Here is a 13410-nt window from a genome sequence, read left to right as displayed (position 1 = left end):
TTTGAAACTTCAGAAGAGGAGGTGAGAGAGCTGGAGGCTGTGTCAGCAATGTAAGCCAAAACTTGTTCCTGAAGCTCCCGCTTTAAAAGTGGTTTCCCTACTCCCAGAAAAGAGACGATGACGCAGGCTCAACTCCTCCTGCCTTAGGTGCTATTGTGCTTTTGCCACTACCAACAGATGCAACACCACCACCACCATCGGGACCAGTTGGCCACCCCCGCCCACTTCTATGTCGTCTTCCACCATACTTGCTCATTTTTGTGAAAATGTACCCAAAATAACACCAGCTATATGGTACTGTAAAACAAGGTAGAAGGTGTATCTACTATTGGTGAGAATTTGAATCTCACTATAGATTTGAGAACACAGAACTATTGTCTCTGGCCCAGTAGAGACTGTACCTCAATGTAACAGGCTGAAATTGGATGGTGAATGACAAGGTGGAGGGTGTCTATAGGATTGGTGAGAATTTGAATCTCACTATAGATTTTAGGACGCTGAACAATTGTCTCTGGCCCAGTAGAGATTACACCTCAAAGTAAGAGGATGAAATTGCATGGTGTATGACAAGGTGGAAGGTGTCTATAGGATTGGTGAGATTTTGAATCTCACTATAGATTTGAGGATAAAGAAATATTGTCTCTGGCCCAGTAGAGATTACACCTCAATGTAACAGGCTGAAATTGGATGATGTATGACAAGGTGGAGGGTGTCTATAGGATTGGTGAGATTTTGGATCTCACTAGAGATTTGAGGACACTGTCAATGATGCTCTCAGTCCAAGTATGAACGCAGGCAGCCCAATAAGCAGGACTTCTGCACAGTGCACACACAAAAGGGTGGAAAAATGAACCCTTGGTGCAGAAAAGAGGAAGAAAAGTATTTTTGCTTTTAATAAAGCAGTTTGCACAGCAGTGTGAAAACAGCAATGCAGCTATCAGGGAGCCTTATAAGGCTACTTTCACACATCAGGTTTTCGGCGTCAGGCGCGATCCGGCGTCGTGCCGGAATGCCGGATCCGGCAAATGTTTTGTAAAACCTGATGTGCCGGATCCGGTTTTCTGCCGGATCCGTCTTGTTCTTGACAGACAAAACCGGATCCGTCTCATCCGGTTCATCTGTTTTTCTATCCGTTTTTCGACGGATTACGCCGGATCTGGTTTTTAAAATTGACCCTTGTGGCCTTCCGAACGGGATTGGCTACTGGAAAACTATATATAGCATGTTCCTACAGCCCTTCTTTGACAGGTTGTAGAGGAGAAAGTGCAGGTTGGAGAGAAGAGCAAGTTACTGGCGAAGATGGATGTTGTCATTGGAAATATTACCACTAGAAGTTCTGTGACGGTTTCAGTATGAGGGACAATTTTGCACTATACTTTATGTCACCTCAAGGCAGAGTACACTGGCAGGATGACAGAGTGTGAAAGATTTGTGCCCTAACCAAACTTGTGTACCTTCTGGACCAACAGTATATACCTTTGCCAACCAAAGTTGGCTATCTTGTCATGGTCTTACTATTTTTAGCTTTAGGCCACAGGTGTGTACCTGGTTGTGTTTTATGCAAAGTATTTCACCTTTTAACAAAAGTTGTGTACATTGTTAGGAAATCACCAACAATAAACACAACTTTTCAGGTGAAATACTTTGCTTCAAACACAACCAGGAACACAACTGTGGCAAAAAGCTAAAATTTACCCACAGTTATATACCTGGTTTTGAATACCTTTTTACCTTTTAAATACCCTGTATTTAACCTTTTTTTTAAACATATTTCGCCGCAGAAAGAAATGACAGACAACCAGTGTAAACAATAATTTAACTTTTATTTAAAATATTTTTTTTTGTGTAAACTGTTTTTAAAGTTAAAAAAACTTTTTTAATAAAGGTTTGAAACCAACCAAATGGGCATTTTTATTACAAAAAAAACATTATAACTCGGTGTAGTGTGGGGTGGAAATACTGCTGGAGGGGCTGCGGGACACTTCGACAATGGGAGTGTGGAGAGAGGACTGGGATCGTGGTGGGGAAGGAACAGTTAGAGGTGATGGTGTGGAAAAAGCTACAGAATGGGTGGACATGTGGGAGGCAGAAGAGGTGGTGGGCGGTGGAGTGGAGGTTTGGGCAGGGACTGTAGGAGCAGATGATGTTCCTTCTATGACGGTATCACTGATTGGGTGGATCAAGGAAATGCTGTAGATATAGTATATCTTGACTTCAGCAAAGCTTTTGACAAAGTCTCTCATACAATCCTTATTGAAAAAATGATTAAGTATGGAATGGACAAGGCAACTGTTAGGTGGATTCATAACTGGCTTAGTGATCGGACCCAAAGAGTGGTCGTAAATGGCTGCACATCCAGTTGGAAGAATGTCTCAAGTGGGGTACCACAGGGCTCTGTCCTGGGCCCTGTATTGTTCAACATCTTTATCAACGATTTAGATGAAGGAATTGAGGGTAAACTGATTAAATTTGCTGATGACACAAAGCTAGGAGGGATAGCTAATACTAGAAAAGAGAGAGAGAGGATTCAAAAAGATTTAAATAAACTGGAGAAGTGGGCAGCAACTAACAGAATGGTTTTTAACAGGGAGAAATGCAAAGTACTACATCTGGGCAATAAAAATGGAAAAAGCATATATAGAATGGGAGGAATAGGGCTAAGTGACAGCACATGTGAAAAAGACTTGGGTATACTAATAGATCACAGACTGAATATGAGTCAACAGTGTGATGCAGCAGCAAAAAAGGCAAATGCAATTCTAGGATGTATTAACAGAAGCATACAGTCTAGATCACGTGAAGTCATTATTTCCCTCTACTCCTCTTTGGTCAGACCTCATCTGGAATATTGTGTCCAGTTTTGGGCACCACATTTTAAAAAAGACATCAACAAACTGGAGCAAGTTCAGAAAAGAGCGACCAGAATGGTGACCAGTCTGCAAACCCTGTCTTATGAGGAAAGGTTGCAGGATTTGGGAATGTTTAGTTTGCAAAAGAGAAGACTGAGAGGAGACTTAATAGCTGTCTACAAATATCTAAAGGGCTGTCACATTGTAGAAGGATCAACTTTATTCTCATTTGCACAAGGAAAGACTAGAAGCAATGGGATGAAACTGAATGGGAGGAGACACAGATTAGATATTAGAAAAAACTTTTTGACAGTTAGAGTGATCAATGAGTGGAACAGGCTGCCACGAGAAGTGGTGAGTTCTCCTTCAATGGAAGTCTTCAAACAGAGGCTGGACAGACATCTGACTGGGATGATTTAGCGAATCCTGCTTTGAGCAGGGGGTTGGACCAGATGGCCCAGGAGGTCCCTTCCAACTCTACGATTCTATGATTCTATGATTCTATGTTGATGGAAAGTTGTATGGGGAAGGAGTTTGGTACGGGGAAGGAGTTTGGTACGGGGAAGGAGTTTGGTACGGGGCAGGTTGCTGGAAGTGGGGAGATGTCTGGTACTGGGGAGGTTGCTGGTACTGGGAAGGTTGCTGGTACTGGTGAGGTTGCTGGTATGTAATAGGAGGGGGAGGATGGAAAGTGGCTGGAGGGGGTGCAGATGTAATAGGAGGGGGAGGATGGAAAGTGGCTGGAGGGGGTGCAGGTGGAGGAACTACAGTGGTGGGAGGTGGAGGTTGGGAGGTAACCTGCTGTAGAGCACCGTGGCACGAATGCATTACATGCATCTGCTGGGTAGGAGATAGTGTTGCCATGCGCTCCACAACAGACCTGAAAAAGGTGTGGTTTGGCGAAGATCTTGCTTCTGAATGCATGGTTTGCAGAAGTGTCTTCACCTCCAGAATGCTGGAGTTGATCTGCTGAAAGTCTGCGGAGATTTGCTCTGACAAGACTTTTAGACAGTTCTGGAAAGATGCATTCAGATGCAAGAACTCTGGCGCATAACTCTTTTCCTGACCCCTCTGCCGCTGCCGCCCAGTACCCGCAGGTGTACTAGAGGTGGCAGGGGCAGAAGGGTGGGGTAAAGGGAAAGCGAACTCCTCACCAGCAGCTTCATGTAATGTAGGCGGCCACGATGCTCCTGTGCTGGTGGATGGAACAGATGGGTCGAATGTGTGGGAAGGCTGGGAAGGTGCAGATGTACCGGGGCGGTCGAAGTGTCCCTCGGTGCCGGTCTCCTCAGGGATCGCCTCAGAAGGGTCCAATCGTGCAGGCTCCCGAGTGCTGCTCACCGTGCTGTGGAATAAAGAGAAAAAAAAACAATTAAAATACTGACATGGTATGGCCCTGGCTGAAAAAAAAAAGTTACATCTAACATTTTTTTTCACATGTGGTGTGTAATATTTACCTTCTAGTGACCATTGTTTCCCGGAGGAACGACAGGGCTTGTGTGTACTTGTACTTGCTCCTGCGTCCTCCAGATCCACTCGGGGCCCGCATCTCTTTATTGAACTCCTTCTTGAAACGATCCCTCACAGACCGCCACCGATTCACAATTCTGTTCCCTGAAACGAGAAAGGAGTGGTTAGTATACAACATCAGTGTTTCACAAACTCCAGTCCTCATGGTCCCCAGGGGTCATGTTTTCAGGATTTCCATAGTAAATAGAAATCCTGAACACATGATCCGTGGGGACCACGAGGACTGGAGTTCGGGAAACACTGGTTTACATCAAGCAACCGGTACTGTATATACTTACGCTCTTTAATCTGGGCCCGAACATCGAGGTCCTCCCAGCAGCCCACAAGGAGCGAACAGATTTCCTCCCAGAGTCGTCGGGTAACGATAAGGTCAGCGTGGCGGCGGTCAGCCATATTCCAGAGCGGCTCCCTTTCTCTGACGAGATCGATGAGGTGGTCCACATCGAGTCCTCCATCCTCACCGTCAGAGTCGGGAGCACGCTGTGAAGGCTGTTAAAGAAAAAGACAAAAATAACATAATTAGCCTCCACAAAAGAAATGAAATAAAAAGTGCAAAAAAACAAAGCAAAAATATTTATACTTACACGCTGGTGACCGCCACGTTGCTGTCGCCGACGACCCTGGGAGGCACTGCGAGGACCTCTTGGCCGAGCACCAGATTGGGAAGACTAGAGAAGAAAACAAAAAGTGTTATGTCTTTGGATGTAGGCATTTGTTTGCTGTGTGTGGTCTGCAGAACATTGTTTTCTATGTGTTGTGTGTAGTGTGATGTTGTGTTTCTGCGTTTGATGCAAAAAACTTACCAATTGTGAGCCCACTCCAAGTGTCTGTCCACCCCTTCCTTCTTCTTCTGAGAGCTCCTCTTCATCTTGTGATTCCTGTTTTGAAATAAAAGGCAATGAATACACATATATTACAGAGATGATGGATTTTGGAAATAAAAACTTACCGTCAAACGCTGACGATGCGAGGGAGGGCTCCCAGAAGATGATGTGCTGTCTTCCTGGTGGCCACACTCCATGCCTGTGGGTGGTGTTCCAGCTGCTGCCATTGCTGCTGCTGCTGCTGCTGCATCTATTGGGCGGCTGTTGAATAAAGAGAAACAAAGGGCCAATGAATATCTTGATATTCAATAGCCCTAGTTTGGAGGAATGGGGGATTTGATAATTACCGTCTCTCATCTGCTGCTGGCCTCCCCTCCTCAGCATGTTCCATTTGCTGCTCCATTTGGGGTGGTGGTGGTGCTGATGGTGCTGCAGTGGTCTCCTGCCTTCTCCTGCTGCGCTTGGTTGCTTTCTTGGGTGGCATGTTGGGTGTGGCTGTGGGTCCCACTGTCTTGCTTTTATATATGTCTTGTGGGCAGAGCTACTGAGCATGCTCAGACCAAAAAAACCGGATCCGGCCACCGGATCCGGCTTTCGCCGGATCAGGCGCATTGCGGCGCTCATAGGCTTTCATTGTGTGAAAAAGCCGGACGTGCCGGATCCGGCGTGTCCGGCTTTTTCGCCGGAGACAAAAAACGTTACAGTAGCCGTTTTTTTCCAGACGCCGGATCGCGAAACATTGCCGGATCCGGCGAAAACCGGATGAAACGCATGGCCATCCGGCGCGATCCGGCGCAAATGCAAGTCAATGGGGGGGAAACCGGATCCGGCATTGCATTTCGCCGGATCCGGTTTCTGTCAAAAGCGCCGGATCGCGCCTGACGGCGAAAACCTGATGTGTGAAAGAGGCCTTAAGAAACCATGTCTGTTATAGTACTGTGCCAAAAGGAGCTGCATGTTTTCTTGAACCCATATCTGTGGGAGTAGTTTGCCAAAAGTCGCTGTGTATACTCTAGAACCCTGCCTGTAGGGGTACTGTGTCATTGTCTAGGTGTGAAATTTGTTATCAGCTTCTGTGGGGGCTCTGTGGGTGCAATTTTTAACTGGTCTGCCGGTGGCAAGCCTCGCTGCAGACAGCCTGCTCAATTCAAGATCATACTATAAGCTCTTCATCGGCGGCATTTGGAACATATGCTACTCGAGCAGACATTTTGGAGCTGGGGGGGTTCTCTGGATCATGTTCTTTGGGTTAAATTAGTAAGCTGCTTCTGAGGGGGCACTCTGCTCCATGGTCTGTGAGTGAAATTTGTAATCTGCTAATGTACGGTTACTCTGCCCCATGGTCTGTGATGAAATTGGTAAGATGATTCTTAGGGGGTACTCTGCCCCATGGTCTGTGTGCGATATGGTGTCCGCCAGAGTTGTTCCAGCAAATGTTTGCATTCAAAAAGTCAAATGGCACTCCTTCCCTTCCGAGCTCTGCCGTGTGCTCAAACAGTATTTTTCTCCCTCATATGGGGTATCTGCATGCTCAGGAGAAATTACAAAACAAATATTGGGGTCTATTTTTTCCTGTTACCCTTTTAAAAAAAAATTGGATCTGAAGTAATTTTGTTTTGTGAAAAGTTAAATATTCATTTTTTTATTTTTTTCCCACATTTCAATAAATCCTGTGAAGCACCTGAAGGGTTAATAATGTGGTTTTGAGCACCTTGAGGGGTGCAGTTTTTAGAATGCTGCCACTTTTTGTATTTTCTATCATATTGACCCCTCAAAGGGACTTCAAATGTGATGTGGTCCCTAAAAAATGGTTTTGTAAATTTTGTTGTAAAAATGAGAAATCGCTGGTCAACTTTTATTCCTTATAACTTCCTAACAAAAAAAAGTTGGTTCCAAAATTGTGCTGATGTAAAGTAGACATGTGGGAAGTGTTAGGCTGGTTTCACATTTGCGTTTTTTTGCGCTTGAAAAAAACGCATACGTGCGCATGCGTTTTTTCCCCTATATTTAACATGGGTGCGCATACGTGCGCGCTGGCATGCGCACGTATGCGTTTTTCATGCGCTGCGTTTTTTTGGGGTGTGCGTTTGTATTTTACAGACGCTACATGTTGCATTTTTTGGTCTGCCCAAGCTCTGCAAAAAAGCGCATGCGCACGTATGCGCACGTTTTGCGCTAAAAATGGCCATTATGGCCTATGGATGCGCATACGTGCGCACTGGCATGCACATGTATGCTTTTTTTAGCGCTGCGTTTTTTTGGTGGTGTCCACTAGTTGTACTAGTTAGAAAATTCTAAAGTAAAAAAAAAAAAAGTCTATATAAAGGAGGTGCCTGCCAAAACTCTGCCACTACTACACTGACAGATTGGAGAGAGACAGTCACCAAGGAACCCATCTTCTATCAGCGTCAAGAATGTGAGTATTATTACATCATATGCCTGTCCTTTTAAATTATGTATGTACTAATGATTTTTATTATTTTTACATGCAGTATGTCTTCAGAATCAGAATATTCCCCATCGCGGCAGGAATTGGCGCAAGCAGACCGTGAGGTGATTATTTTCGTGCATCTGGTAAGTATATCTGCTGCTACTCCAAATCTCTTACGTTTTTTTCAACTTTTTTAAGACATCATCATCATCTTCTGCGAATGGGACTAGTGAGGGCGAAGAGCAGGAGCAGCGAAGCCAAGTCCCGGTGGTGATACGGAATGTATGTATCAAATGATTTGTAATGTTCTTTATTTTTTATCTTCTATTTTTACTCTTTTTTATGTTTCTTTTTTTTGTAACTTTTTATTCAATTTAAATTTGATTATTCTAATGAATGTGTTTTGTCTAGGTTCCACAACGGGATGAAGACGTCTACCTGGATAATGAGCAGCTCATCAGCCTGGTCCAGGAGCGTGCGCCGTTGTGGGACAGCCGTGACCGGCTGTACAAGGACAATGTGGTGACCCGGCGGCTATGGAATGAGGTGGCCGCAGCGTTGATGGATGGCTGGGACAGCGCCACAGCATCCTCCAAAAAGGCGTTTAGTGAGTATTTCCCTGCTCTGTATTGTGCCGCAGTGACTGTTGTCCTTGACGGCACTGTTGGGTTTCGTGCTAGGTATATTCTAGCAGGAAACCCAACAGTGTCATCGGGCTCTACAGTGACTGCTTTGAGTATTGTATTGCTGTATTGTGCCGCAGTGACTGTTGTCCTTGATGGCACTGTTGGGTTTCGTGCTAGGTATATTCTAGCAGGAAACCCAACAGTGTCATCGGGCTCTACAGTGACTGCTTTGAGTATTGTATTGCTGTATTGTGCCGCAGTGACTGTTGTCCTTGATGGCACTGTTGGGTTTCGTGCTAGGTATATTCTAGCAGGAAACCCAACAGTGTCATCGGGCTCTACAGTGACTGCTTTGAGTATTGTATTGCTGTATTGTGCCGCAGTGACTGTTGTCCTTGATGGCACTGTTTTTTTTTTCCCAACAGTGGACAAAGTCCGAACACGTTGGCGTTCGATCAAGGACCGCTTCAACAGTGATGTTCATGCTGAGGGCCAGGTTCGCAGTGGATCTGCGTCAAGGACCAGAACTAGATACCGTCACTATCACGCGTTGCAGTTCCTAAGACCGGTCCCTGCCACGAGATCGTAAGTATTATAAATTTTGGGTTTTTAGTTTTATTAATCTGTGTTTTTCTAATCCACAGCTGATGCTTCTTGTAAAGGCATGGTAGTAATGATTTTCCTTTCTTCCACAGCACCTGTAGCAGCACCCTGCAACCTGACCCTAGAGCGGTCCTTCCTCGTACGTCCTCTGACCCGTCCCAGCCATCCGACAGCCATGAAGCACCTTGCAGGTCAGCCACACACACAGCTGGTGACCAGGAAGCTGGGCCATCAGGTGTTCCCCTGTCCCAGGTCTCTGCCACTGGTTATGCGGGCACTACCCGCCAGCGGCAGAGGGCCTTGGACAGGAATGTCTTGCCCGAGTTTATGCATTTGAGCGAGGCCTTTAATTCCAGCCTGAAGTCGCTGTCTGACAGAGTTGAAAGCGGCTTTGCACTCATGGAACGTGGTTTTAACCACTTTGAACACCGCTTCAATTTTGTAGAACAGCGCCTTGACCGTCTGGAGGCCGACCTCAACAGACCAGCACACCATTTTTTTAGTAAGATTGAAAAGGGCATGGCGGAACACCTTAGTCCTGAGCAACAGCTGAATGTGCTGCAGGCCTGCAACAATGCTTTCTTGCAGGCTATGCAGCATAATCGGTACGGTCAGCAGTCAGTGGTGTCATTTCCACCTGTTCCACCATTGACTCGCTTCACCTCACTACCGACTTGTGCTGCATACCACTGCACGGACACCTCTATTCAAAGCCAGGACACCCACCGTTACACCACCACAAGTCTGAGTGCAGCTGGTCACTTCACCGACACCACCATGGCAAGCGCTGCTCCTGTCTGGAGCACCACCGCCACTCCCATGCATGCGTGGAGCTCAGCCACCACTAGGCAAACATGGAACAGCCCTGCCGCTACAACAACATGTAGTAGCCCTGCCACCACCACTCCGCAAACCTGGACCATCACTGCCGCCACCAGTCCTCCTGCAAGGACGAGCACTGCCAACCAAGAGCAGCAGCAGCAGCCACCTCAGCAGCAGCAGCCACCTCAGCAGCAGCAGCAGCCACCTCAGCAGCAGCCACCTCAGCAGCAGCAGCAGCCACCTCAGCAGCAGCAGCAGCCACCTCAGCAGCAGCAGCCACCTCAGCAGCAGCAGCAGCCACCTCAGCAGCAGCAGCAGCCGCCACCTCAGCAGCAGCAGCAGCCACCCCAGCAGACGGGGGACCTACACTCAATATTTGCCACAAGTTCAAGGCGAAATCACTCAAGGCGGGCATTGGGCCAAAGTCGGTCCAGGCACACAAGCCTACGGCGACATGCCATTACAACAAACGTACCTGAACAGATTTCCTCTCCTCCAAGTGTTCCTAGTTTAATTCCCTTAACTGGACTACCTTCCCCCACAAGTTTTGTTGCCCCTTCCCCTCAAACACCGTCTTCAACTGCAAGTGTTGCATATTCCCTGCACACCCCCAAATTGAAACCATCTGCCCCCAAACGCCGAAAAAAATAATTTTTTTGTTTATTTTTGTGGTTAAAAATAAATTTACATTTGTGGTTCACCATTACAAAGTTTGATTAATGTTGTTTGCGCCGCTCACACACACTGATGGGTAAATACATGTTAAAAACCAACCCAAGGCCTAGTATAGTCATATGTGAAATACCACGGCCTAGTATAGTCATACCAAGGCCTAGTGTAATAACTCGAGTTTTACCAACTAGGATCTGGTTTCATGAAAAACAAACTGTTGAAACTTGTTTAAAAAAATAAGTTTCTTTCTTAAAAAATGTTTCAATTTTTATAGTTTCAATTTTTTCAGTCAAGTTTCACCAGTTTGTTTTTCGTGAAACAAGATCCTAGTTTGTAAACATCGAGTTATTACAGCAGGCCTTGGTATGACTATACTAGGCCGTGGTATTTCACATATGACTATACTAGTAGGCCCAAGGCCTAGTATACTCATATGTGAAATACCACGGCCTAGTATAGTCATACCAAGGCCTAGTGTAATAACTCTAGTTTTACCAACTAGGATCTGGTTTCATGAAAAACAAACTGTTGAAACTTGTTTAAAAAAATAAGTTTCTTTCTTAAAAAATGTTTCAATTTTTATAGTTTCAATTTTTTTAGTTTCACCAGTTTGTTTTTCGTGAAACAAGATCCTAGTTTGTAAAAATCGAGTTATTACAGCAGGCCTTGGTATGACTATACTAGGCCGTGGTATTTCACATATGACTATACTAGTAGGCCCAAGGCCTAGTATACTCATATGTGAAATACCACGGCCTAGTATAGTCATACCAAGGCCTAGTGTAATAACTCGAGTTTTACCAAAATAAAAGTTGGAATTGAGCTGATTACATTCATCCACTCAATGCTGACTTGTATTCCCCATTGACTTTCATTGGGGTTGGGTTTTGAAAAAATCACACACTTTTTAACTAGTTGGACAATTTTCTCTTGAAAAAAATTGGTTTCCTGATTCATGGACTGGTTAATACGCATCAGATTTAACATGCAGCTTTGCTTACGTTCCAATATATTTCACGCAGACTAGCAATGCTGCATTTTAACTCATATGTGTATTTACCTGCCCAGGTGTGTGAACATCAAAAACTTCACAGTTTATACATGGGAAGTTTTTTATTTAATTGGAGTTTAAAAAATATAGTGCACTCAGTAATGGTATCAAATAAGTTTTTTTATTAACATAAACAAACAAAAACATTACACCATTTCATCTTGCCAGTGCACCCGTCCTACATCAGAAATAAAGTAGGCCGCAAATTGGTCCCTCATTTGGCCAACTTCAACGGATGACCTGAGAGTGTGCTGAGTGAATTCAGGCAATGGGTTAGGAGCATCATCGTCCAGTTCAAAGGTCGGGTGCTCTTTAGCCATCACAAAGTTATGTAGAACCACACAGGCCTTCACCACCTCATCGACTGTTTCAAGTTTAAGATTAATGGCCGTGCCGAGAATTCGCCATCTGGAGACAAGAATCCCAAAAGCACACTCGACAGTTCTTCTGGCCCTGGTCAGCCTGTAATTAAATATTTTTTTGGTGTGGTCCAAGTCCCGGCTGGAGTAGGGTTTCAGTAAGTTTCCGCACATTTGAAAAGCCTCATCGCCAACCATTACAAAGGGCAGTGGCGGAGCTTCGGTGTGAGAAAGAGGCCATGGCATAGGGAAATTAAATTGGTTGCCATACAACCTCCGGCCCATGTCTGAGTTTTTAAAAGCCTGTGAGTCATTACCACGGCCAAATGCTCCAATGTCCACTGCTACAAACATACATCCGGCATCCGCAATGGCCATGAGTACTATTGAAAAGTACTTTTTGTAATTATAGTACTCAGATCCCGTTCTTTTGGGTTTGATGATCCGCATGTGTTTACCATCAATAGCTCCCAAACAGTTGGGGAAATTGCATACTGTCCAGAATTTGTCAGCAATTTCCATCCACTTTTCAGCGGTGGGCAGGGGCATAAATTCTGGACAAAGAACATTCCAGAGAGCCCGGCAGGTGTCCGCAACAATTCCAGACAAGGTAGAGATTCCAATACGGTACTGGAAGTGTAGTGAAGATAGGGTTTCTCCAGTTGCCAGGAATCTGTGAACAGAGAAAGAAGTTAAATTAATATTTATGTATATTATTTTAAAAAACTATAAAATAAAATATTAGTACATTCACGAAAACTAATTACCCAAGGTTTTGAATATGAAATTTAAAAAAAAAAGCAATCAGACCGCACCCCTTGGTTTTTAAATATTACGTACCGTAATGTCACCAGTAGCCGTTCCTCAGGAGGAATCGCACGACGGAGCTGTGTGTCCTGTCTCCGGATGGATTGTTGGACACGAGCAAGCAAATCCCTGAAACTTTCTTGGGACATCCGGATATAATCTGTAAATTTCTCCGGGTTTGCCTGGAGCTCGCTGTAGAGGGTGTGGTATGCCCCACGGCTCTCCCGGAGTTCAACAATCGGATGTATCCACATACGCCGCCGCTGCCGTCTTCGCTGCCTCTCTCTCTTCCTTTGTTCATGGCAAGCAACTGCATACGCCTGAGCCATCGCGATGTCCAAATCCAAGTTGAAGTGAAAACTCTTCCAGCGCAGATCCATGGTCACGAGAAGAATCAAGCAAATGTGAAGAATACTGTAGACAGGGTTTATATATTAACATACCACACCCACAATGAAGTCCCATTGGTCTTGTGTGTTGTTGAATGTTTTTTTTTTCTTTTTTGGGGGGTTGTCCAAAAATCTGTAAAAAAACGCAAACGCACAAAAAACGCATACAAACGCACAAAAACGCTGCGTTTTTTTCCTGCATGCGCATAAAAATGCTTAAAAAAAACGCAGCGTTTGTATGCATTTGTATGCGTTTTTTCTATGCTTTTTTTGAGCTAAAAACGCGCTGGAAAAAAAACAAGTGTGAAATTAGCCTCATTTATTAAGTATTTTGTCTGACAGATTTCTGCTATTTAAGGGCATGAAACTTCAAAATTAGAAAATTGCAAAATTTTCAACATTTTTGCCAAATTTCCATTTTTTTACAAATAAACGCAAATCAAATCA

General features: G+C 44.8%; 3 protein-coding genes across 5 annotated transcripts in view; 2 read left to right on the top strand and 1 right to left on the bottom strand.

Moving 5' to 3' along the window:
• LOC141085602 (galactoside alpha-(1,2)-fucosyltransferase 2-like) overlaps nt 1-13410 on the top strand; it is a 428258-nt gene that overhangs the window by 171539 nt on the left and 243309 nt on the right. The gene's annotated exons all lie outside the window — the stretch shown is intronic.
• LOC141085019 (uncharacterized) lies at nt 3351-4558 on the bottom strand. The gene is made up of 2 exons (XM_073569943.1): nt 4307-4558; nt 3351-4194 (listed from the first exon to the last, which is right to left on the bottom strand). The coding sequence occupies exons 1-2, from the start codon at nt 4522-4524 to the stop codon at nt 3351-3353; spliced, it is 1062 nt and encodes a 353-aa protein (XP_073426044.1). The 5' UTR covers nt 4525-4558.
• Nucleotides 5692-10464, top strand: LOC141085601 (uncharacterized). Its single transcript, XM_073571118.1, has 3 exons — nt 5692-8241; nt 8686-8845; nt 8956-10464. The coding sequence occupies exons 1-3, from the start codon at nt 8196-8198 to the stop codon at nt 10334-10336; spliced, it is 1587 nt and encodes a 528-aa protein (XP_073427219.1). The 5' UTR covers nt 5692-8195; the 3' UTR covers nt 10337-10464.

This window comes from Dendrobates tinctorius, unplaced genomic scaffold (assembly GCF_039654945.1).
Source record: "Dendrobates tinctorius isolate UK_male_01 unplaced genomic scaffold, ASM3965494v1 ptg000028l, whole genome shotgun sequence".
Classification (NCBI taxonomy): domain Eukaryota; kingdom Metazoa; phylum Chordata; class Amphibia; order Anura; family Dendrobatidae; genus Dendrobates; species Dendrobates tinctorius.
Note: the sequence above shows the minus strand (reverse complement) of the source record. Positions and strands in the feature narration are given on the sequence as shown.

Coding starts and splice junctions, on each gene's coding strand:
- LOC141085019 (XM_073569943.1), bottom strand. CDS start 4,524: ATGAGGACTGGAGTTTGTGAAACACTGATGTTGTATACTAACCACTCC. Junction 4,195..4,306: donor GAAACAATGGTCACTAGAAG/GTAAATATTACA, acceptor TTTATTCCACAG/CACGGTGAGCAGCACTCGGG.
- LOC141085601 (XM_073571118.1), top strand. CDS start 8,196: ATGGATGGCTGGGACAGCGCCACAGCATCCTCCAAAAAGGCGTTTA. Junction 8,242..8,685: donor ATCCTCCAAAAAGGCGTTTA/GTGAGTATTTCC, acceptor TTTTCCCAACAG/TGGACAAAGTCCGAACACGT. Junction 8,846..8,955: donor CCGGTCCCTGCCACGAGATC/GTAAGTATTATA, acceptor TTTCTTCCACAG/CACCTGTAGCAGCACCCTGC.